The sequence below is a fragment of the Cervus elaphus genome, chromosome 1 (genome assembly GCF_910594005.1).
Source record: "Cervus elaphus chromosome 1, mCerEla1.1, whole genome shotgun sequence".
In the NCBI taxonomy this organism is placed as follows: Eukaryota; Metazoa; Chordata; class Mammalia; order Artiodactyla; family Cervidae; genus Cervus; species Cervus elaphus.
Window position 1 is genome coordinate 98371681 of NC_057815.1, and position 25776 is coordinate 98397456.

At 42.4% G+C, this 25776-nt stretch overlaps 1 protein-coding gene across 1 annotated transcript; it reads left to right on the forward strand.

The window, feature by feature from the left end:
- Window positions 1-566: 566 nt before the first annotated feature.
- On the forward strand, window positions 567-24548 carry MS4A5 (membrane spanning 4-domains A5). Its single transcript, XM_043914619.1, has 5 exons — window positions 567-818; window positions 8416-8544; window positions 11499-11555; window positions 12420-12572; window positions 24408-24548. The coding sequence occupies exons 1-5, from the start codon at window positions 666-668 to the stop codon at window positions 24528-24530; spliced, it is 615 nt and encodes a 204-aa protein (XP_043770554.1). The 5' UTR covers window positions 567-665; the 3' UTR covers window positions 24531-24548.
- Window positions 24549-25776: the final 1228 nt, after the last annotated feature.

The following is a 25776-nucleotide window of genomic DNA, read 5'->3' on the forward strand; positions in this document are numbered from 1 at the left end:
AAGAGAGAGTTGGATGGCATCACCGACTTGATGGACATGAGTTTGAGCAAGCTCTGGGAGTTGGTGATAGACAAGGAAGCTTAGTGTATTGCAGTCTATGGGGTCCCAAAGAGTCAGACACAACTAAGCAACTGAACTGAACTGAACTGAAGCTAATAAAGTCAGCTGGCAAAAAACAAAAGTGACAGGCTAAGTAGACACGACGTCTGCTTCAAGATGTAGCTAATTAATTCTGTGGCCTGAGAGGTTTTGTTTTCTACCTGTCTGAAGATAGAGAACTAGAATAAATGTCCATAAAATTCATTTATTTGAGAATTGAAATGTCTTTATAGACCATTTAGTCCAACCGAATCAGTGCACAGATAAGGAGGCTGAAACCAAGAGGGGGCTATGGCTTGCCCAAGATCACAGTGAGTTCCTGACTGATTCAGGTCTACTGGTCAGACCCTCTGAACCCCAGATCTGGGCCTCTTACTCACTAACCTTCCTGAGATCTTGACCAGTCCTGAGATTCCATGACTATGACTCAGCAGTTCTATAATTCCAAGACAAACCACAACAATGGCAGTGCTTCAGACAGCCTTGGTACAGAAGAACATGATCTAGGCTGAAGCATCAACTAAATCATTTTTTTTGTTTCACTTCAAAATCTCAACTACACCATCATGGATTCAAGAGCTGCACACAGCCCTGTGTTTCTAGTGTTTCCTCCAGACATCACTATGCCCGAGTTTCAGTCAGGGCATGTTACAGGCACAACCTATGACTCTAGCATGCCCTTTCCAAAATTACTTGCTACAAGAATGAAAATCTTAGGGGTGAGTAAGATTTTCCCCCTTGTAAATTCTACAGAGGGTATATTAGAGGCTTAATGTTTGTTAGCCCCCAAATTTGTATTTGAAATCCTAATCGTAAAGTGACGGTATTTGGACATGGGGTTTTCGGGAGGTCATTAGTTTACGATGGTGGAGCCTGCATGAATGGGGGATTAGAGACCTTGTGAGAGGCCAGAAAGCTAGCTAGCTTTCTTTCAACAACAGCACTCTGCGACCTGGCAGAGAACCTCCTTCAGAACCCAACCGTGCCGGAAATCTGACCTCAGACTTTGGGTCTTCAGACCTATGAGAAATAAATTTCTGCTGTTTGTAAGCCACTCAGTCTATGGTACTTTGTTAAAGAAGCCTGAACTAAGATAGTGAGTAAGAAGAGAAGGGGAAAACAAACAAACAAACAAAAATATATATATGGTAGAATGATGTTGATTAAATTTATTTTATTGAAGTGTAGTTTATTTACAAAGTTGTGTTAATTTCTGCTGTGCAGCAAAGTGATTCAGCTATATACACATTCTTTTCTATTATGATTTATCACAGGGTACTGAATATGGTTTCCTATGCTATAGAGTAGGACCTTGTTGTCTATTCACACTAGATATAACAGCTCGCACCTGCAAACCCTGAACTCCCAATCCAACCCTGTCCCCCACCTCCCCTCCCCTCTGGAAACCACAAGTCTGTTCTCTGGGTCTCTGAGTCTGTTTCTGTTTCATCGATAAGTTCGTTTATGTCATATTTTAGATTCCACATCTAAATGATATCATATGGTATTTGTCTTTCTCTTTCTGACTTACTTCTCTTAGTGATAAGCTCTAGGCCCATCAATGTTGCTGCAAATGAGATTATTTCATTCCATTTATAGCTAAGTAATATTCCACTGTGTATGTAAACCATGGTGGTGGTGGTTTAGTCACTCAGTCATGTTTGACTCTTGAGATCCCAAGGACTGTAGACCACCAGGCTCCTCTGTCCATGGGCTTCTCCAGGCAAAAATAATTGAGTGGGTTGCCATTTTCTTCTCCAGAGGATCTTACTGATCCAGGGATTGAACCTGGGTCTCCTGCATTGCAGGCAAATTCTTTACCAACTGAGCTACAAGGGAAGACCTATATCTTCTCTATCTCTTGATAAAACATTTAGCTTGCTTCTATGTCTTGCCTACTGAAAACAGTGCTGCCATGAACATTGCAAGGGCTTCCCTCGTATCTCAGCTAGTAAAGGCTCTGCATGCAATGCAGGAGACTACAGTTCGATTCCTGGGTTGGGAAGATCCACTAGAAAAGGGATGGGCTACTCATTCCAGTATTTTTGGGCTTCCCTGGTGGCTCAGCTGGTAAAGAATCCACCTGCAATGTGGGAGACCTGGGTTCAATCCCTGGGTTGGGAAGATCCCCTGGAGAAGGGAATGGCTACCCACTCCAGTCTTCTGGCCTGGAGAATCCCATAGAGTGTATAGTCCACTGGGTTGCAGAGTTGGACACGACTGAGTGACTTTCACTTTTCATGAAGACTGCAGTGCATGTATCTTTTTAAATTATAATTTTGTATGGATATATGCTCAGGAATGGGATTTCTGGATCATATGACAATACCATTTTTAGTTTTTTAAGGAACCTCCAGTTTTCCACTCCCATCAACAGTGTAGGATGGTTTCCTTTTATCCACAGCCTCTCCGGCATATATTTTTTTTTTTGTAGTTTTATTTATTTATTTTTTTTAATTTTTATTAGTTGGAGGCTAATTACTTCACAACATTTCAGTGGGTTGTGTCATACATTGATATGAATCAGCCATAGATTTACACGTATTCCCCATCCCGATCCCCCCTCCCACCTCCCTCTCCACCCGATTCCTCTGGGTCTTCCCAGTGCACCAGGCCCGAGCACTTGTCTCATGCATCCCACCTGGGCTCCAGCATATATTTTTGCATATATTTTTAATGATGGTCATTGTGGCCAGTGTGAGGTGGTACCTCCTTGTAGCTTTTCATTTCTTAATAATTAGTAATGTTGAGCATCTTTTCACGTGCCTGTTGACGATCTGTATGTCTTCTTTGGAGAAATACCTATTCATATTCTATATTGGGCTGTTTGTTTTTATGTTGTTGAGTTGTATGAGCTACTTGTATGTTTTGAAAATTAAGCCTTTGTTAGCTGCATCACTTGCAAATATTTTCTCCCATTCTTTACATTGTCTTTTTGTTTTCTTTATGGTTGGTGACACCATGTTTCAAGGTAGGAGCCGGTTCCAAAGTTTATGTTCGTTAAATTCAGGAGATATGTATCACTTCTATAGCAATCATGTGTAAGATTTTATGGAAAGGAAAACATTAAATGAATAAGCCAAGATCCCTGGACTCTTAGAAGTCACATAGTAAAAATCCCCAAACTGACTACCTGTACGATTTTTTTCCAGTCAAGTTCAGAAAAAAGAAAGGAAGGGGAAAATTGAACAGAAGCGAACAGACTGAATTCTATACCCCAGGTTGTTCAGTTCTACAGTTTCATATTTTCCCAATGAAAAATCAAAATTCAGTTTGACAACAATGACTTGGTATTTGTGTATGTGGAAACTTTTTGCGGAAAATCTCCTGAATACTGTAAGTCTTCATCTACCCACTTCATCAACATTAATTATCAACTATTTAGCAATCTTCTTTTCAGACAATGTGGGGATTCAGGTATGTTTGAGGCTATGAAAGTGAAAGTGTTAGTAGCTCAGTAGTGTCCAACTCTTTGTGACTCCGTAGACTATAGCCCACCAGGCTCCTCTGTCCATGGAATTCTCTGGGAAAGAATACTGGAGTGGCCATTCCCTTCTTCAGGAGATCTTCCCTATCTAGGGATTTAACCCAGGTCTCCTGCACTGCAGGCAGATTCTTTACTGTCTGAACCAGTAGGGAAGCTGTTTGAAGCTATAATATTGCCCAAATCTTAGAAAATATCCTTTCAATACCCAGACCTCTAAGAATAGAAAATAGAAATAAATCAATTTTTTTCAGGAAAAATAAAGAGATTAGTACATGAATACGGCCCACTGACATGAGGAACGGGCCCAGCAGTCTGAACTGCTCTAGCATCTATTCAGATACAATGACACCCAAAGCTCTGCTGAAGAGTGAACATTATTTTTGAAATACATGTTATTAAACTACACGCAAGAAACTACGGTTAACATTATACGGCCTATAGAAACAAACACAATCTCGTTTCTTTCACTGAAGAAAGAAAATAAATAATTTAAAACTAATAGAATGAAAATGTTAATAACTACATTTCAATGTAGCATTTACTAAAAGTCATAAATGGTGTTGGTGTGAGGCAGGAGAACCCAGAGGGGCAACAGTCACTTCCAGCTAAGGGGATGAGACAACATCATGGCAAATCTGAACACAGAAGAAGTGATGCGGCTTTAGAAAGCAGAGAGGAGGGAGGTAGAATATTCTAGACGGAGAAAGCACAATGGACACAGCTCTCATGAACGGCACAGGGAGAGCTGGGAGAAGAAAGCTAGGCTTAAAGGCTGTGAGAGGATTAGAGAAGGCCAAGCTAGGAAACAACCAGGACGGATAGGTAAGGTGTGGCGCCTCCGCACAGTGGACTGTTACTCAGCAGCAGCCACGGCCTCAGGCCACGGGGGACGAGGGGGACCCAGAGCACGCGCCGCTGAGCCCAGGGGGCCGCTGGCAGAGGCCACCTGCCGTCACGTGATGCCAACCGTACTGCGCGCTGCAAAAGCAAAGCTCCAGAGGCGAAACCGCCAGTGGTGCCAGGGAACGAGGAGGGAGGGAGGATGAGGAGGTGGAGACGGAGGATTCCTAGGGCAGGAAAAGCTGTTTTGAACAATAGCATAAGGGTGGATATGTGACATTATACATTCCCCAAAGCCCTGGAACACAACACACAGAGTGAAGCCCAGTTGTAGACCATGATCTCTGGTTGACAGTCACGTGTCGGCGCTGGTTCGTCAGTTTTAACAACAGCACCGTCTGGTGGGAGATGCTGATATTTGGGTGGGAGGAGAAGGAAGGGGATAGGGCGATACATGGAAACTCCATGCATTTTCCACTCAATTTTTCTGTGATTCTAAAACTACTTTTAAAAATAAAGCTTACTATTCTAAATAAAATGGTAACAATGGTAAATTGTATATGTACACTTTACCATGGTGTTAAAAAATTACAAAAAAAAAAAAAAATACTAAGTGGTGAGGAGAAGTAACCAGGAAAGTAATTTGGAGACCTAATTTCCAGGAACCCTATAAACCATCCTTAAGATTTTAGATATAGTATTTATAGATAAGTATTAATATTTTCCAGTCTGTAAAATCAATAAAATAACCTAAGGAGCTTTATAAAATATATACCAAGTCTCCAGACCTTGTTCTAGAACTGAGTGAGTGAGTGAGTGAAGTTGCTCAGTCGTGTCCGACTCTTTGCGACCCCGTGGACTGTAGCCTACCAGGCTCCTTCGTCCATGGGATTCTCCAGGCAAGAATACTGGAGTGGGTTGCCATTTCCTTCTCCAGGGGATCTTCCTGACCCACTGAGGGGGTGGGGGCCGGAGAACATTTTCAACACTTCTCTGAATGAATTTGATGACCACTATGTTTCAAATAATACTGAGAAAAAGTAATGGGATTGGGCTTCTCTTTTACACTGTTAAACAAGGAAAATGGATGCTGGTGCAGAAAGACCAGTGAGAAAACAATTGTAATAGTTTAGACGGATGGTAGCAGCCACTGAGCTGAACTTGCTCCCCAAGCATCAAGCTTTCCCACGGCAGGAGCAGTAACTGCCCGGGAACATTTAGGCCTTAAGCAGAAGAGGATGTGTGTCTGCTGGAAGACCTCACGGCAAGGAAGGAAGGGAGAAGGGGATCAACTTCCCAACTGCAGATGGAGAAAGACCGAGAACATGCGCACATATGCACACACACGGGAGGGACTCAGGGTGCGTGAAAGAGGTGCCCCAACACTGGTGACGACAGAAGAAAAGGAAAGCGCAAAAGCCTTTGAGGACAGAGGCAAGAGGAGAGCTTGGTTACTTTCTGGATGCAGGGAGTCAAGGGACATTCAAAGAGCAGAAGATGGCCTTAAGACTAAGCCTCAGAAAAAGATGATGCTAACAGCGAGAAAGAGAGGGCAGAAAGAAGACGAGCTTTAAAGGGAGCAAAGGGAACTTGGTTCTGGCATATGGAACGCAAGGTGGTAGTGGGACACTCCCGTGGTGGTGGTTGACGAGAGCCAAACACGTGAGTCTGGAGGTGAGGATGGCGCCGTTTACAATGTCCCTTTTCAAACAGTAGTTGCTATGGAAGTAAGGAGCTTAGTGTTTAGAAGGTGGACTGGGAAAATGAAGGCAGAAGACGCAGACTCATATACTATATACCTTCTAACCATTGCATCATTCTCACCAACCAAAGCACTACTTGGTATTGTAGGGCATCACAAACGTGGTGCGGAGAGAAAAAACAGAAAAATGTAGAAAAGATAGGGGGTGCTCTGGGCCCCGGGAGATGACTGGGCCCACAGATGACGGTACCTCAGAGGACTGTGGTCATTAGCAGAAGGGTTTTCTGACTGTCCACTACTTGAGGCCAGGCTGGCATGGTGATTTATTATTTTTTTATTGGAGTATAATTAGCTTCCCAGGTGACTCAGTGGTAAAGAATCTGCCTGCCAATGCAGGAGACATGGGGTGCGGGGTTGATCTCCTGGAGCAGGAAATGGCATTTTACTCCAGTACTCTTGCCTGGAAAATCCCATGGACAGAGGAACCTAGTGGGCTACAGTCCATAGAGTCACAAATAGTCAGACAAAACTGAGCGACTAAGCACGCATGCATAACTGCTTTACAATGATGTGTTAATTTCTGCCGTGCAGCATAGCATCATGAATTAGCCGTATGTGCACATTTATCCCCTCCCTCTTGAGTCTTCCTCCTTTTCCACTCACGGAGGTCATCACAGAGCAGCTAAGCACTCTGTGCTATGGTGATCTAGAATTTAGTGTTTTTCAAACTCTACCACTTATATGACAAAGACTCTGAGGTTTCTCCCCCAGGTTTACTGAGACATAGTTGACATATAACATTGTGTAAATTTAAGGTGTACGATGTGATGACCTGATACACATACATATTGCAAAATGTTTATACAGTAAGGTTGGTCATCACTGCTGCGCCTCATACAATTGCTGTTTTCATTGCAGGAGTTGTGCTGAGAACTTTAAAGCTTGGCTCTCCTAGCAGCTTTTAAGTCCACAATGCTGTCTTGCTAACCACCGTCACTACGCTGGACCCTCGATCCCCAGAACTTAAAACCAAACATTTGTTCCCTTTGACAAACATCTCCCCACTTCCCCTGCCCCCCAGTCCCTAGCAATCACCATCCTACTCTCCGTTCCTGTGAGTTTGATGTTTCTTTTTTTAGAATAATTTCGTTTATTTTTGGCTGCGCTGGATCTTCACTGCTGTGAGGGCTTCTCTCCGGCTGCGGCGAGCAGGGGCCGCTCTGCAGTCGGCGAGCAGGGTTCAGTAGCTGTGGCTTCCCGGCTCTAGAGCACAGAATCAATAGTTGTAGCGCACAGGCTTAGGTCGTCCTCGGCATGTGGGATCTTCCCGGACCTGGGATCGAACCCGCGTCTCCTTCATTGGCAGGTGGATTCTTTACCATGGCGCCACCAGGGAAGTCCTGAGTTTGAAGTTTTTAGATTCAGCTTATAAAGGACATAATATGGTATTTGCCTTTTCTTTTGACTTACTTCACTTAGCATAATGCCCACAAAATCCATCCACATTGTTGTAAACAGCAGGATTTCCTTTTGTGATTGAATAATATTCCTGCAAGTGTGTGTGTGTGTCTTTATCCACCCATCTGCCAAAGAACCTTTAGGCTGTTTCTCTGTCTTGCCTATTGTAAATAATGTTGCAATTAACTTGAGAGTATAGATAGCTCTTCGAGACAGTGACTGCATTTCCTCTGGATATATACCCAGAAGTGGAATTTCCGGATCACACAGCAGTACTATTTTTCACTTTTTGAGAAATCTCCATACTGTCTGCCGTAGTGATACATTCCCACCAATAGTGCTCAAGGGTCCCCTTTTCTCAACATCCTCTCTAGCATTTGTCCCCTTGTCTTTTTTATAACCGCCATCCTAATAGGTGTGAAGTGATATCTATTTGTGGTCTTTATTTGCATTTCCCTGATGCTTGGAGAGTTTAAGACACAGACTTCTCAGTCTCACCTGGAGAGTCTTTTTCGTAAGTACAGGATATGACCTGAGAGTCTGTATTTCTAATTCCCAGGTGATCCTAATGTTACCAATCCATGGACTACATTTTCAGGAGCAGTGAATTATATCATTTTACCTCTCATCAATCATTAGACAGAGGGATCAAGAAAATATCTGTAGAAGCTTCTACTGTCATCATAAAGAAGCATCTACTATACTTCTCTTATTTATAAACGGGGGTGATTGCCAAATCCTTTTAAGCAGAAGGAGATCTTCTAAATTTTCAAACAGGAAACCCACCGCTCTGATTTCTTCTCACCAGGATGTTCTCCTCTATTTGCAGGCTGTCCAGATCCTGCTTGGAGTGATGACCTTTTCTTTTGGAATTGTTCTCCTTTTCACCCTGGAAGATCCATACCCAAGGTTTCCCTTTATATTTATTTCAGGATATCCATTCTGGAGCTCCATTTTGGTGAGTATAAGTCAGTCAAATTCAATCTGAAGTCATGCCAACAGGGATATTAAGGAATTCTTAGTAATGAAATGAGCTACACTGAGTTGTATGATATGGTCTGAAAAATTAAAATAAAATTCAACTCTGTTGAAATGATTTCCCCATTAATTCATCAGTTACTTACATTCCATCATTGGGTCTTGAGGTTCCTTTGGGAATATTTGCTTGGGTGTTGACATTATTCGTCCATTCATCCATTCAAAATGAATTACTATTGTAAGTCAGATATGGAAGACCCCTGGAGTAGGAAATGGCAACCCATTTCAGTATTCTTGCCCAGAAAATCCCATGGACAGAGGAGCCTGGTGGGCTACAGTCCATGAGGTCACAGAGCGTCGGACATGACTGAACACAGCACGCGTCAGATACATAGAGGAAGGCGATTAGGATCCAAAGATTACTGATATATGGGCCCTCACCATGGAAAACAGCACTGATTCCCTGGTGGCTCCGACGGTAAAGCGTCTGCCTGCAGTGTGGGAGACCCAGCTTTGATCCCTGGGTCAGAAAGAGCCCCTGGAGAAGGAAATGGCACCCCACTCCAGTATTCTTGCCTGGGAAATCCCATGGACGGAGGAGCCTGGGGGGCTACAGTCCATAGGGTCACAAAAAGCTGGACATGACTGAGCAACTTCACTTTCACTATGGAAAACAGCATAGAGGTTTCACAAAAAATTATTAAAAATAGATTTATGACCCTGAAATTCCACCTCTAGGAAGATACCCAAAGGAAATAAAATCACTTGGCCAAAAGCACATGTGCACTTCTATGTTCATAGCAGCAATGATTACAACCGGCAAGTCATGGGTACAACCTAAGTGTCCATCCATGGACAAACGAAGAAGCTGTGGATACCACACGCAGTGAAACACCACTCAGTCTTGTTCATCAGAAAACGAGGATATTCTGCCACCCGTGACAACGCGAATGAACTCTGAGGGCATTGTGCCAACTGAAATGTCAGACAGAGACAGACAAGCACCAGGTGATCCTGCTTATATGTGGACTCCAGGAAAGAGATCAAGGGATGGGCAGAGGTGAGCAGGGAGCTGAATGAATCTGCTCTAAAGGCACACACTTCCAGTGTGAGATTTATAAACGCCAGAAATGCAACGCACAACATTCTGACCGTAGTCAACACTGCCACGTGATTCACGGGGAAAATTTTAAGAGAGTAGATCCTGAGAGTTCTCGTCACAAGGAAATTTTTTTTTCTTTTTTGCTTTCTCTTTTCCTTTATTTGATACTTATACGAGATTATGAGTGGATGTTAACTAAACTTATTGGTGTAATCTTTTCATGATACATATAAGTCAAATCATTAAGTTGTATATCCTAAACTTATACAGTGCTATAATTCAATTATTTCTCAATAAAACTGGGTGGGGGAGGGGGGCAAAGAAAAAGAATACTGCATGAGTCCCTTTAAAGGGCTCTCACACATAGCAAGAAAGAAAACACGCAAACGGGTCGTTTCAAAGTAGTTGACAAATGATATCACAGAGGCACAGAAAGTGCTTAAATAAGCAGAGATGAAAGATCAATTTACTCTTTAGAGAAGTGGAAAAGCAGCTAGGACTTCTCAGATGTACCTTTGAGCTGCACAGAAGCATTTAATCACATTCAATAAGCATTATTTTAGCACCTATTCTAGCATCAGAAAACCAGCAGCATGCGGGGATTCTGAAAAAAGCAGTCCCTGGTCTCAAGGTCTCAGCTGAGTAGTGAGTGCCAGTCACTCGGTCGTGTCCCACTCTCTGCGACCCCATGGACTGTAGCCCGCCAGGCTCCTCTGTCCATGGGAGTCTCCAGGCAAGAACACTGGAGTGGGGCTGCCATTTCCTTCTCCAGGGGATCGTCCCCGCCCAGGGATCGAACCTGGGTCTCCTGCGTCTCCCGCCTTGGCAGGCCGCTGAGTAGAGTGTCGGACAATTATCGTCTCGTGTGATGCATGATGATAAAGGACACAGAAGCTGACTCTGCAGAACAGAGGGCAGGTTCTCCAGAGACATCTGCAGCTTGACTGACTGTTGAAGGATGAGTGGCTAACCTGGTGGGAAGGAAAGGAGTGGGGGGTGGTCGGGTGTTAAGGGGCAGCGCTGCCTTGCTGCATACCAAGGGGGAATCACGAGCAAAGGCTTCAGGCACAGGAGGACATCTTCTCCTCTGAGAGCCGAGTCCAGCCCAGAGAGTGGAGGGACGGAGCTGAAGAAGCTCCAGCCCACGTGACTAGAAATTTTAAAACGGAAATGTTGTGATCAGATTGGATTTTAAAATGGATATGTTGTGATCAGATTGGATCTTAAAATGGATATGTTGTGATCAGATTGGATCTTAAAATGGGTATGTTGTAATCAGATTGGATCTTAAAATGGATATGTTGTAATCAGATTGGAAGTTTCCACCAGACAATAACAATACATACCATGACTCACCTCCATGAAAATTACCAGGATTTTCCCAGAATTTCCAGCGTAGTAGCTGTAACTCCATCTATGTTCTCATCCAAGAGAACACATCGGACTGCAAACGGTTATGAAGGAGGTTTCTTGTAAGAATGGTGGAATCCAATCTCATTGGCTGTAAACTGATTTGACACCAGTCTCTCGTGGTATCAGAGCTGAGTCCACAATAGCTATGAAAGGAAGACAGATGAGAAAACAAAAGCCCAGGAAGGTTAAAAAATTTCTCATGTTCAAGTAGGTAGGACCAAAGCAAAATTTCTAGTCCCGGATTTCACCCACTATACACTGGGGACAACCATAGATGGCACCGGCCCTTCTCACTGCCTTGAGGACTGTGTGAACTAGGAAGGAGGGATACAAAAGAAACGGATAGCGTCTGTTAGCCACGAGAATTCTTTAAATCAGTTCAATGTGTCCGTCACTGAGATACGTTTTCTTTTTAACAGTTTGTTAATTCTGGAGCCTTTCTAGTTGCACTGGAAAGAAAAACCACAGAAACCCTGGTGAGTTACATATCCCCTTCTCTAAAGAATTTTACCTTTGAAATAAATCGTTCCAGCCTTGAAAATGAATCTGGAAAATCATTAAGCCACTATAATTCCACAAAGTGCCAAGTACTGACACCAATCAGTGATGTTTACTTCTTTTTTCACAGAATCATAAAACACTAGTGCCATCTCTAGGGCATCTAGTTAAATTCTTAGACACTGAGGCTTAATAAATGACTTGCCCACGTTACTCAGTCATATGGGGTTTCAGTGTTCCGGTAACTTCCTCATCCATTTTCTGTAATTCAAGCTTGTAAGCAGAATCTCAAAATAAATAATACAGTGTTAATGAATGCAAACTTTTAATTCACAAGTAAGTTATAAAGTAGAGTATTTTTACTTTTCCCAAAGAAGCAAGGACATGAGATATTAATTCATAGGCCAATAAATTATTTTCAGCAAAGGACGTCACCTGTGGGCTTGTAGTTTTAGAAGGAAATAAAAATTGCAAAGAAATACAAGGTTTCATTAAACAATCATAAAATGAGAATGTCAATAGGCCATGACTTTTACCAGAGCATCAAAAGGCGAGGTGCCGTGGCTGCCCCATGACTGTTAACCCCTCTTTGTCAATGTGCTGCTTCCCGCAATTAAATGGGGGGCAACTTAGGTACGGCTTTGGGGGGATGGAAGGGCTATGGCCAGTTCACTGGACCCCCTCCTTTCTGTGGACGAGGACCTGAAGCCCGCAGAAGTCAAATGAAGGCGCCTGAGGACGCGGGCCGCCCTGGGGCATCTTAAGGCCGTGATAACTCCCTGCTCTGCCGCCCGTGGCTCTGTCCCTGTTGCGCCCGGCTGTTCCCCGTCTCTCTCTTTCAGGTGACGCTGAGCCGAGTAATGAACGTGCTGAGCGCCGTGGCAGCGGCCGCTGGCATCATCCTCCTCGTCATTGGCTACCTTATAGATCAAGACTTCTTCTGCGGCTATGCTGGAGAAGTTAGTGAGTGCCAGGCGGTTACCACCCTCTTCATTGTGAGTGTGCTGCACTTTTAGGGTGAGGAGACGTGGGTTTACTCAGGAAGGCTTATTAGCACCCGATTAGCATCAGCTAAAAAACACTGTTTTTTATTCACAAACATCTTACCGAAATCACAGTACCTGATAGACCGTTACATTAGGCACTGTAAAATGGAGAAATGAACACATTATAACCCCCACCTTTAGGAGTTCACAGATAAGGAGGTGAAACATGCCCAGTAAATATAATCCAAAAGATAAAGTGATATATTAAAAGTGTACATATAAAAAAAAAAGTGTACATATAGCAATATGGTAATAGTTCAGTCCTAGGTGTACGTATAGTCACATATGGAATATTTTTATGGTATTGGTTTTAATACTTAGATTGGACTTTTGCTAAAACATGGTAGATAGAAAACAGGCATTTATTTCTGCTCTTTCCAAAATACCACTGAAGTTAGTGTAAATAAATGGAAAAAAAAATATGAATCTACATGGAGAAAAAAATAGTGAGACCACAAAATTGCTGAGAAAGCTGGAAAAGGGAGATCCTAATAAGAGTGAGATATTTCACATGGCACGTTCTAAGAAACACTGAGTGTCTGTATGTATGAGGGCCACAGAAAGCCAGGCAAAAGAGAAGAAAATAGAGAGACTGGTTCTGGTCATTGTTAATTGAGCTATGTGAATCAAGCCTCCTCTGAAAACAAAGAAAAATGCTACGTTAAAAAACAAACAAACAAAAAAAAACACCACTTCAAAAACACAGAAGAGCTGAAGAGTGAACTGGAGCTCCTAGATCAATTTTTACACAAAAGCCCAACCTAAAAACCTATCAGTGAGATGCCAAAGACCAACACGGCGGCTTCTCCTCAAGGCCATTTGCCAATGTCGTCTAGATGGAATCTGGTTCCCAGCCTAAGCGTAGGGCAGGAGAAAGAGGCCACAGCCCAGAGCCCACTCCCCGTAGGAAGACTTAGAAAAGATCTCCACATTGAGATTAAGGATCTGGGTCCTTGACAGATTACTGTACTCTTCAGGTAAGGGCAAAAAGACATACAAAATCCTCTGCCCCATAACAGCAGAGAGAACTTACTGAACCGAGTGAAGCAAGAAAGAAATCTCCTTGAGAAACTGTGGCCCTATACCCGATCCCCTGACAACCTCCTCCCACCCTCCACCCCAACCAGGACGTGAACCTTTGGTTAAAACAAACTGGGTGACTCCTGCAGTGTTGGCGGGAATGTAAACTGGTGTAGCCACCATGGAAAACCTGGTGGCTCAAAGGTAAAGAATCCGCCTCCAAAGCAGGAGACACAAGAGACGCAGGTTTGATCCCTGTGTTGGGAAGATCCCCTGGAGAAGGAAATGGCAATCCACTCCAGTATTCTTGCCTGGGAAATCCCACGGACGGAGGAGCCTGAGGGGCTACAACCCATGGAGTTGCACAGAGACACGACTTAGTGACTAAACACCAACAACTACGGAAAACAGTGTGGAGGCTCCTCAAGAACTGAAAGTAAGGTTTCCATGTGACACAGCAATCCCACTCTAGGCATTTATCTGTAAAGAACTATGGTTCAGAAAGATACATGCACCACAATGTTCACAGCAGCACTGTTTAGTCAAGGCATGCTGTTTTTCCAAGCAGTCGGCTCTTCACATCAGGTGGCCAAAGTATTGGAGTTTCAGCTTCAGCATCAGTCCTTCCAATGAATATTCATGGTTGATTTTCTTTAGGATGGACTGGTTGGATCTCCTTGCAGTCTAAGGGACTCTCAAGAGTCTTCTCCAACATCACAGTTCAAAACCATCAATTCTTCGATGCTCAGCCTTCTTTATGGTCTAACTCTCACATTTGTACATGACTACTAGGAAAACCAGAGCTTTGACTATACGGACCTTGTCTGCAAAGTGATGTCTCTGCTTTTTAATACGCTGTCTAGGTTTGTCATAGCTCTTCTTCCAAGAAGCAAGCATCTTCTAATTTCATGGCTACAGTCACTGTCCACAGTGATTTTGGAGCCCAAGAAAATAAAATCTGCTACTGTTTCCATTTTTTGCCCATTTATTTGCCATGAAGTGCTGGGGCCAGATGCCATGATCTTCATTTTATGAATGTTGAGTTTTTTTTTTTAATTATTTTTTTTTTATTTTTTTTATTAGTTGGAGGCCAATCACTTCACAACATTTCAGTGGGTTTTGTCATACATTGATATGAATCAGCCATGGATTTACACGTATTCCCCATCCAGCTTTTTCACTTTCTTTTTTCACCTTCATCAAGAGGTTCGTTAGTTCCTCTTTGCTTTCTGCCATTAAGATGATATCATCTGCATGTCTGAGGTTGTTGATATTTCTCCTGGCAATCTTGATTCCAGCTTAGGATTCATCCAGCCCAGCATTTCTCATGCAAGTACATTAAATAAGCAGGGTGACAATATACAGCCTTGATGAACTCCTTTCCCGATTTTGAACCAGGCCATTGTTCTATGTCCGGTTCTAACTGTTGTTTCTTGACCTGCATACAGGTTTCTCAGGAGGCAGGTAAGGTGGTCTGACAGTCCCGTCTCTTTAAGAATTTTCTCGTTTGCCGTGCCACACAGTCACAGGCTTTAGTGCAGTTGTACTGCTGATCCTGTTCGTGACACCAACAGCCTTGCTGTTCATGCTGTCCGCACTGTTGGCTGAACCCAGGGCAGGCAAAGCATGAGCTAAGAGGCTGGAAGAAGACGCCAGGGGCCACAGGAACTGCAGGCACGTTTATTCTCTCCCGGCTGCCGCTGCAGCCCCCCTCTCGTGGCTGACCGACGACGCAGCCGTGACGCAGCCGTGACACAGCCACGCTGCTGCCTTGCAGCTGGAGCCCGCGCGTCCCTACAGCAGAAGGTAGCGCGCGGCCAAGCGGGCCCCGCGTGGCTCGCGTGGGCCGGACTGTCAGTGATCTCAGCTGCTACCTAACTAGTATTCACAAAACGTGGGGTGAGAGACTCTTCTTGGCTAATTTGCTCTCTCCCCACACTCGTCAGAGAAGCAGAAGTAGACGTCTTGCTTTTTCTATGATTCAACAGATGCTGGCACTCTGAACTCTGGTTCTCTGCCTTTTCTAATGTACACATGGAAGTTCTCGGTTCACACACTGTTGAAGCCGAGCATGAAGGATTTTGAACTCTACCTTGCTAGTACGTGAAATGAGCGCAACTGTGTGGCAGTTTGAACATTCTTTGGGATTGGAATGAAAACTGACCTTTTCCAGTCCTTTGACAACTGCTGAGTTTTCCAAATTTGCTGGCATATTGAATGCAGCACTTTAAGAGCATCATTTTTTAGGATTTTGAATATATATATATACACACACACATATATATATCATTGTTGCTTCATCACCAAGTCATATTCAGCTCTTCTGTGACCCATGTGCTGTAGTCTGCCAGGCTCCTCTGTCCATGTGATTTCTCAGGCAAGAATACTGAAGTGGGTCGTTATTTCCCTCTCCAGGGATCTTCCTGACCTAGGAGTCAAACCCACGTTTCCTACATTTCCTGCATTGGCAGGCGCCTGCCAATGCAGGAGATGTGGGTTTGATCTCTGGAGGAGGAAATAGCAACCCGCTCCAGTATTCCTGCCTGAAAAGTCCCGTGAACAGAGAAGCCTGGAGTGTTACAGTCCATGGGATCCCGAAGAGTCAGGCACAGCTGAGCATGCACGCCCTTATACTCATGTATAAAACATCTCTATCCACTCATCTGCTTATGGACATTTAAATTGCTTCTGTGTCTCGCCTATTGGAAACAGTGCTGCAGTGGACATTGGGGTGCATTTTGAACTCCAGTTTTATTGGTTGACACGCCCAGGACTGGGATCCCTGGATCACACGGTAACTCTGATTTTAGTTTCTTAAGGAGCGTTGACACTGTTCTCCGCAGTGGATGCAACAATTTACATTCTCACCAACAGAAAACCACTGTGTCTTGATTATGGCAGTTTTGTCATGAGTTCTAAAAAGGGGAAGTGCAAATTCTCAAGCTTGTTTTTCTTTTTCTGAATTGTTCTAGATGCTGTGGGCCTCTGCATTTCCCCACAGTCAATTTTGGGGAAAAGAAAAGCCAATTGGAATTTTTATAGGTACTACATTGAATCTGTAGACCGGTATTGACATCTTAATATTCAAAGTTGTTTGATCCATGAACCTCTTCATTTGATTAGTTCTTTAATTTCTTTATCAATGTCTTACAGTTTTCAGTATACAAGCCTGCACTTCCTTTGTTAAATTTATTCCTATCTTATTCTTTTTTTTATGCTATTACAAAATTAGGGTTTCCCAGGTGGCACGAGTGGAAAAGAACCTACCTGCCAATGCAGGAGACTTAAGAGACATGAGTTCAATCTCTGGGTCAGGAAGGTCCCCTGGAGGAGGGCATGGCAACCCACTCTCATATTCTTGCCTGGAGAATTCCATGGGCAGAGGAGCCTGGCAGGTCATGGCCCATGGGTCACAAAGAGTTGGACACGACTGAAGTGATTTAGCACACATACATGCACAAATGGAATTGCTTTCTAAATTCTATCTTTGCAATATTCATTGCTACTGTGTGGAAATACAGTTGATCTTTATATTAACAGACTATCTACTCTCACTCTAACTTATTATTTGTAATAGTTCTTGGAGGATTCCTTAGGATATTTTATATACAAGAACATCAGTTCACTTCAGTTCAGTCGCTCAGTCGTGTCCGATTCTTTGTGACCCCATGAACCTCAGCATGCCACGCCTCCCTGTCCATCACCAACTCCCGGAGTCCACCCAGACCCATGTCCATTGAGTTGGTGATGCCATCCAACCATCTCATCCTCTGTCATCCCCTTCTCCTCCTGCCCTCAATCTTTTCCAGCATCAGGGTCTTTTCCAATGAGTCAGCTCTTCGTATCAGATGGTCAAAGTATTGGAGTTTCAGCTTCAGCATCAGTCCTTCCAATGAATACTCAGGACTGGTTTCCTTTAGGAAGTACTGGTTGGATCTCCTTGCAGTCCAAGGGACTCTCAAGAGTCTTCTCCAACACCACAGTTCAAAAGCATCAATTCTTCACTGCTCAGCTTTCTTTGTAGTCCAACTCTCACATCCATACATGACCACTGGAAAAACCACAGCCTTGACTAGATGGACCTTGTTGACAAAGTAGTGTCTCTGCTTTTTAATATGCTGTCTAGGTTGGTCATAACTTTCCTTCCAAGGAGTGTCTTTTAATTTCATGGCTGCAATCACAATCTGCAGTGATTTTGGAGCCCAGAAAAGTAAAGTCAGCCACTGTTTCCACTGTTTCCCCATCTATTTGCCATGAAGTGATGGAACCAGATGCCATGATCTTAGTTTTCTGAATGCTGAGCTTTAAGCCAACTTTTTCACTCTGTTCTTTCACTTTCATCAAAAGGCTCTTTAGTTCTTCTTCACTTTCTGCCAGAAGGGTGTGTCATCATATGCAAATTCAGATAGTTTTCCTTCTCTTCCAATATGAATGCTTTTCTTTCTTTTTCTGTTCAACTGCCCTGGCTAGAACATCCAGCACAATGTTGAAGCGAAGCTGCAAGAGCAGACAGACATCCTTATTTTTCTCCTGTACTTTGGGAGAAAACATCTAGTCTTTCACCCTTAAGTAGCACATTGACTGAGAACTTTTTTCTGATTGAAGACATTCTCTCCTCTTTCTATTGTGTTGAATATTTTTATAATGGGTGATAAATTAGTTACATGCTTTTTCTCAATTTACCTATTGAGATGATCGTGTGGTTTTTGTCCTTTGTTCTATTGATATGGTATATTGCATTGATTTTTTTATCCTAAATAAACCTTAGATTCTTGAGGTAAATTCCACTTGGTAATTTTGCATAATCCTTTTTAAATGTTGTTGGATTCAGTTTCCTAGTATCTCGTTAAAAGATTTTTGCGTCTGTATTTATAAGAGATATTGGTCTATAGTTGTCCTTTTTTGGTGATGCCTTTGATTCTATGTCTGGTTAAAACTGGCCTTACAGAATGAGCTGGGAAATATTCTCTGTTCTTATATCTTGGGGGAGAATGTGTAAAGCAATGGTATTGTCAGCAAACATTTGGAAGAATTCACCAACAAAGTCTCCTGGCCTTGGGCTTTTCTTTTAGAAGTTATATAATTACTTGTTATAGATATATTCAGATGTTCTAGCTCTTCTTGGGTTAACTTCAGTAGTTTGTGTCTTTTTAGGAGCTTGTCTCTCACCGTTGGCATTAGTGAATGAAGAAATATGCCAGTAATAATTTTCAAAGAAGATTATCTTGGTGGTCCATGTGTGTAGGACTGTCTACCAATAATCTAGAACTCTGAACTAGCACAGAGGGGAGGAAAGGGCCAAGAAGATGAACACATCACCACCAACAGTGTCTGTCACTCTGAGCTGGGCAGGGCGGGGGGTAGTTCTGTTTCCATCGTCTTGAGTGGAAGCAGTTTGCCTGGTAATTCTGAGGCACTTGCACCCCGTCTGCGAGCTGTCCTGTCTTTTGGACCGTTTACTTCTGGAGCAATGCTAGACGAGTAGAGCCTGAGGTCAGGAAAGGTGCGGGGGCAGTGGTGGTGGCGGTAGTAAGGTCTTACCGAACAAGGCTCAAGTGTATTCTTTCTCTGATGAAGTTTCTGAAATAACCAAGCTCCTGCCCAAGGTGGTAAAGAATGATAAATAGCTGTCAAGGGAAAGTGGTCTATATCAGAGGGAAAAACTGACAAATTTATTATATCATCCATGTTCTCAGAATGGGCGTCAAATCCATTGAAATATTGATTGAAATATAGCACAATTAATTTCTAAGGACTCAGTCAATGATTAACCGGGAAGTAAGAAGGTTGAGGAACAGTGACAGCCTTGGAAAATCCACCCCTCCCTGCTGACATAAGGAATCAGCCGCCTCTGACAGGTGGAATTTGTCAAAAAGAATCTCTCCCACAGCAAATTTCTTATACATAAATAAAACTAAAAAAAAAAAAAATCTTCTAATATTTTAAGGAGGAATCCAAGGTAGTTGTTTCTAGGAGGGATATTGCTCAAAGAGATCTTGTGTTCATTAGTCTCTGTGGCTGGATAAGGATGACAAAGCCTGAAGATGGCTCCTGCTCTGTGGCCTGTTCTTACACATGCAGAGAGACACAGATAGAAGCAGGTGGGCAGACAGGACGGCTAGTGGCAAAGCTTGGGCAGACCTTCACTGAGAAAAAAGAGAACAGGAACAAATCTGGAGAGATAATGTAAAAGGACTCTGGGAGACCAGCGTCCTAGACAAAAACATAAACCCTGCTCAATGCAAAGTGCTACACTTACCTCGCCAACAAGGACGGTCAAACCCTGGACAGGAAGCCCACGGGAGTCCAGGGACTAGTGACCAGATGAGTCACAGGACCGTAATGGGGAGGGGTCTGGCCTGGCACCTTCAAAGAGTACTAGCAAGATCCATGACAATTAAAAGCTTGATTTGTTGCATTTGTTAAGCGGAGGAGAGCACAGAGTCTCAGATCAACAGGCGAAAACGGAAAAGGGTGTCAACAGGGTTTCATCAGCTGGAGTCAGCCGTGAGGCGGTTTTAGGGACAGGACAGGAAGCAGACTTGCAAAGCAGAAGAGTTGCAGGGACAGACGACAACCTTATTCTGGGAAAACATGAACTAACATAAAATTACCATTAAAACAGTTCTCCAGGGGTTTATCTTGAGTAAAATAATAAGGCTCTGAAAAGCCTTATGTTAAAATCTTGAATTTAGACAGTAGTCTTTCACACCAGACTGTGGTACACTTTAACTATTTGTTGAGTTGTTTTCCCAAATCAAGTTTTCTTTTCACTTCTCAATTCTCAGCAATCATAACTAAAACTAAAAAATAAATAAATAAATAAAGATTCTGAAAATCACAAAAAGGAAAAAGTAGAAGCAACTGAATGGACAGCTAACTTTCCAAAAGCATCAATAAAAGAAGACAACAGAACAATATCTTCAATATGCTGAATAAAATAACTGCCAATCTATAATCTATCATTATCCATTAAAATATCTTACATGAAGGTGAAATAAAGAATTTTTAGAGATACAAATATTGAGTTTGCCTCCTGTACACCCCCATTAAAGGAATAACAAAAGATGAATTCCAAATAGAAGGAAAATGATAGCACAATAAGATGCAACAAAAATAAAGAACAAAGGATAGAATGAACGTGTGGACACACACAGGTGAATACTGCTTGTATAATGCAGTGATAATAATAATAATATACACCGGAATTAAAGTATTTAAAATACCAGACAACATTAACATACAAGCAGAAATGGGAGCAAATCGTACTTGTGCTGTTTGTGTCTGCTGTGGGCTTTAGTTTTGCAGGTTTCCCTGCTGGCTCAGACAGTGAAGAATCTGCCTCCAGTGCAGGAGACCTGGGTTCAGTCCCTGGTGGGGAAGAGCCCCTGGAGAAGGGGATGGCTGCCCACTCCAGTATTCTCGCCTGGAGAGTTCCATGGACAGAGGAGTCTGGTGGGCTACAGTTCATGGGGCCGCAAACATTCAGACACGACCGAGTGACTAACACTTTAGCTTTCCCAGAGAAGAGGGTAAAGGTTTGAAGAACTTTAGACTTTGGGAAGTTTTAATGCTTGAAAGTGAAAAGTGAAAGTGTTAGTCGCTCAGTTCGACTGTCCGACTCTAGAACTCCACGGACTGTAGCCTGCCAGGCTTCTCTATCCGTGGAATTCTCCAGCCAAGAATACTGGGGTGGGCAGCCACTCTCTTCTCCAAAGGGATCTTCCCCACCTGGGATCAAACCAGGTCTCCTGCATCGCAGGCGGATTCCTTACGTTCTGAGCCACCAGGGAAGCCCTGTAGCTACACGGTGCACCTTAATGCCGCAGAGAGGGATTCCTTCTGCTTTATTCTTTTCTGGGATTGCTTCAGCTGTCCTATGTCCCGTGCCGTTCCACAGAAATTATAGAGTAAGCTTGTGCCTGTTTATTGATTTTGTATCTTGCAGCTTCACGGAATTTGTTTATTAGTTTTAATAATTTTTGGTGGAGTATTTATCAATAAACAAAAGTCAAGTGCATTCTAGGAACTAATAACAAACTATCAGAAAGAAAACTAATGAAACAATCCCGTTTGAAATTACATCAAAAAAGATAAAATATGCAGGAATAAACTTGACCAAGGAAGTGAAAGATTGGCATACTGAAAATATGATATTTAATAAAGAAAATAAAGAATTCACAAAGAAATGAAAAGATACCCTCTGCTCATGGACTAAAGGAATTAATACTGTTAAAATGTCCATACTACCCAAAGCAATCAACAGCCAATGCAATCCCTACCAAAACTCCAATGGCATTTTTCACAAATATAGAGGAAAAAAAATTTTATATGGAGCCACAATAGACCACAAATAGCTAAAGTAATCTTGAGAAATAAAAAGCAGAAGATATCACACTTCCTGATTTCAAAGCATATTACAAAGCTACAGTCATAAAAACAGTACAGTATTGGCCTAAAAACAGAAAGATGGATCAGTGGAACTATTCTGTTGACTGATGAACACTATGGTGGTAATTATACTGTAATATAAAATGTATTATATCAACATGCTGTACACCTTCAGTTATACGATGTTATAGTCACATATCTCAATTTTTTTAAAAAGTAAGTGAAAATGCCAGGCACAGAATGGGAGATAATCTCCTCAATACATGTATCTGATAGAGGATCCACATCCAGAATATATAAGCATTCCCAAAAATCAACAATAAAAAGACCAAAAGAAAAAAAAAAGTAAGACTTGCACAAGCACTTCACAAAGAGAGACATACCAATAGCTAGTGAGCATATATCTGTTCAACATTATTAATTACTAAAAAATGCAAATTAAAATCACAAGTAAGATACCACTGCACATGCACCAGAATGACTTAAAAAAACTGGCAAAATCGAGTGCTGGCCAGAATATGAAGAAACTAGAATTCAACCACCTTGGAAAACCACTTGATAGCTTTTAACAAAATTAAACATAGACCTATTTGTATGTCAGCAATACCCAACAATGTTCTTGGGAAATCTATTCGTAGCAATTAAAAACTTGAAGCAATTCAAATGTCTATCGGCAACAGAGAGGCTCAACAAACTGTGACTATTCAAACATTGGAATACTGATGCATGCAGCAACATGGCTGAAATGCAATCCACTATACTGAACAAATTCAGACACAAAATTAACAGGTAAGTTTAACCAACTGTGTTAGAAATCAGGAGTGGTTTCCTCTGAAGGGGGTAGGGGAATTGACTAGCAAAGGACACTAGAGAACTTACTGTGTGATGAAGTGTATGATTCTGATCTAGAAATAAAAAAAAAAGCAAAGAAAACACATTTATATTAAAACTCTGCAATGGTAAAAAAAAACTGGAAGAATATTTTTAAAGCAGATAACAGCGATGTTTTACGTTTTTATACACAAAGAGAAAATAAAAGTGACAAAAAAGTCAAGAACACAATGGAAAAAATAGACAAAAGTTTATGAGGAAGGAACAAACATGCAAATGTAGCAGTCAAAGACACCCAGAGGGATGCTCGAATTCACAGCAGGGAAATGCCAAGTAAACTAACAATGGACTAGGATTTACATACATTCAATTGGCAAAAACCAGAGTTATAAAAGTTATCACCGGCAAGGAAATGGAACGGATGCTTTTGTGTACTTAAGCAGCAGAAATATGAAATGTTCCCAAGATTCTGGGAAGCAAGGAGACATTCACTTATATGAAAGGTGCCTTAACCCAGAGAGCAGTCCCCACGGCACTGAGTCCCCTATACATAAGGATATGGGCACAAGGATGTTTATGGCAGCATTTTTCAGAATGGTAAACACAAAGAAAAAGACAAAAACCAAACAAACAAAAAGCAGAAAAGAGCAGAAGAAGAGAAAGAAGAAATAAACTATTTCCAGTCACTAAAGAATCAGAGAATTATAACTACACCAAGAGATACTGTGCTCAGTTATGTCAGACTCTTGGCAACCCCGTGGACTGTAGCCCACCAGGCTCCACTGTCCGTGGGATTTTCCAGGCGAGAATACCAGAGTGGCTTGCTGTATGTGACTTGAGAATAGTTTTTCAACCTCTAGTCAAAGCATGCAGACACAGACAGTTGTAGGACAGAGTGTCAACCATACTAATCTTTACAGACCTTCACCAACAAAACACAAGTTGTGACCAGTCCCTGGGCTACTAACAGGTGGGTGTCCCTCCGGGCACTCTTAGTGGCCAGAATACAAAATATTTTAAAGGTCTTCAGTGGTAACAAAAAGAACACAAGAAATTACTGTTAGTGTTACATTAAAAAGTGTCTTTTTCTGCATGTTCCTCTTTTTCTTAGCCTGTAGGTTTTTTTCCCCTCTTTTTCTTTCCTTTTCTATTTTTGCTCCTTTTTCGTTTCTTAACCCTCTTTCTTTCTCTTTCAACAGGCCACTTTTAAAATATTTCTCTGTGTTGCATGTTTATGAAGTGGAGTCATATAATTTAGCATATAATTAGAAAGTAGATGCATAATTACCTCTTGCATAACTTCCTCTAGAAAAACAATAATGCTGTTCTATACGGGGCTCTGCTGTGCCTGCCGTGTTAAAATGCCCACATTTCCTCATAACCCTCCAGCAGTGTGCTTCCTAAGCGTTAGACACACTTCAGACATGGAAGTCTCATTTCTGGCCTTACCACTGCTGCCCCCATCAGCGCCGGAAATTAACTATTACCTGAGTATTACTGTGCTAACACCGTAACCCTTCATATGTTTTTATTCTGTTACAGGGAATTTTGGTTATGTTGATGGCCTTCAGCATCATTGAATTTCTCATTTCCCTGTCTTTCTCCATTATGAGGGGACCCACCGAGTGTGGTGACTGTGAGGAATGGGACGAAAAAGAACTGTGAGAATAAAGGCGTGATATAAAATGTGACTGAGAGGCAAATTATGCTTGTGAGGAGAAGCCAGCAGGAACACAGACTCTTAAGGCCGGTAATTCCTGGAAGCAAAGGGGAGTGACTCAAAGGAGTTGCTTGGTGGGGGCAGGGTAGGGGAGGGGGTCTGGGACCCTTTTGGCTGATAAAATACATCCTGCCTCTTTGCAAGACGGCTCCTCCTCTCCCCAAATCACACCATCGCGGTTGGCCTTTGTTAGTGGTCCGTTTACTGAACAAAAGGATGGCAAGGCGGGGCTGGTTGAGAAACGAACCAGAGCCAGGGTGAACTGGGTCCGAGGTGCCTCCCGCTGACTTCTCCAGGAGACTCCACCTAGCGGCTCCTGCTCCACTGCTGTGTGGAAAGACAAGCCGGCTGCAAGAACGGCTGGTCCACAGTCTACACTGATGTCAGCCACTTGTAGCAACTGGCAGGTAATGGCAGAAGCCACTACAATGTTCCAGGCACCACGCCAAGTGTTCCAGCTGTATTGCTTATTTAACCTCACACACACACAAAATCTAAAAGGCAGGTTTTATTATTACACTCATTTTGCAGACCCCATGACGCTGAAGCATACAGAGGGTAAGTCAAGTTCCCAAGGTCACAAAGTTTGGAATGGCAAAGTCATGTATCAACAGATAATCCAGCTCCAGAGCCCGAAGTCTTCCTCTCCAGGCCAACACACTGACATCTTTTAGATCCTTGGTCTCAGAACCCCTTGACACTCTGAAAAAATATTTGACTGATCATTACAGATTAATACAGGTAATATTTTTACTAAAATAACTCTATTTTAAAAAATAAGAATTAGTGTGGAGAGTAACCTTGATATACAGCTTTGTAAACCTTTTTTTAGGTTACATGAGATTCTTTTATTTTTAGCTTTATTGAGTTATAGTTTATTCACCAAAAAACTGCACACATTCAATGTGTGCATATGCCCTGTACCATAACCAAGCCGCTAAGCCTGCCCATCACTTCCAAAGTGTTCCTTCTGTCCTTTTGTGGATTTTAGTTTTAGTTTTTAGTGAAAATGCTTAATATGAGGTCTATCCTCTTAGCCTATTTTCAAGTGCACAATACCATATTATTAACTATAAATACTCTGCTGGACAACAGATCTCTAAAACTTACTCATCTTGTATAACTGTATATCCATTGAAAAACAAATCGCCATTTAATTTGACTGCACATTCAAGGGGAACTTTCAAAAAT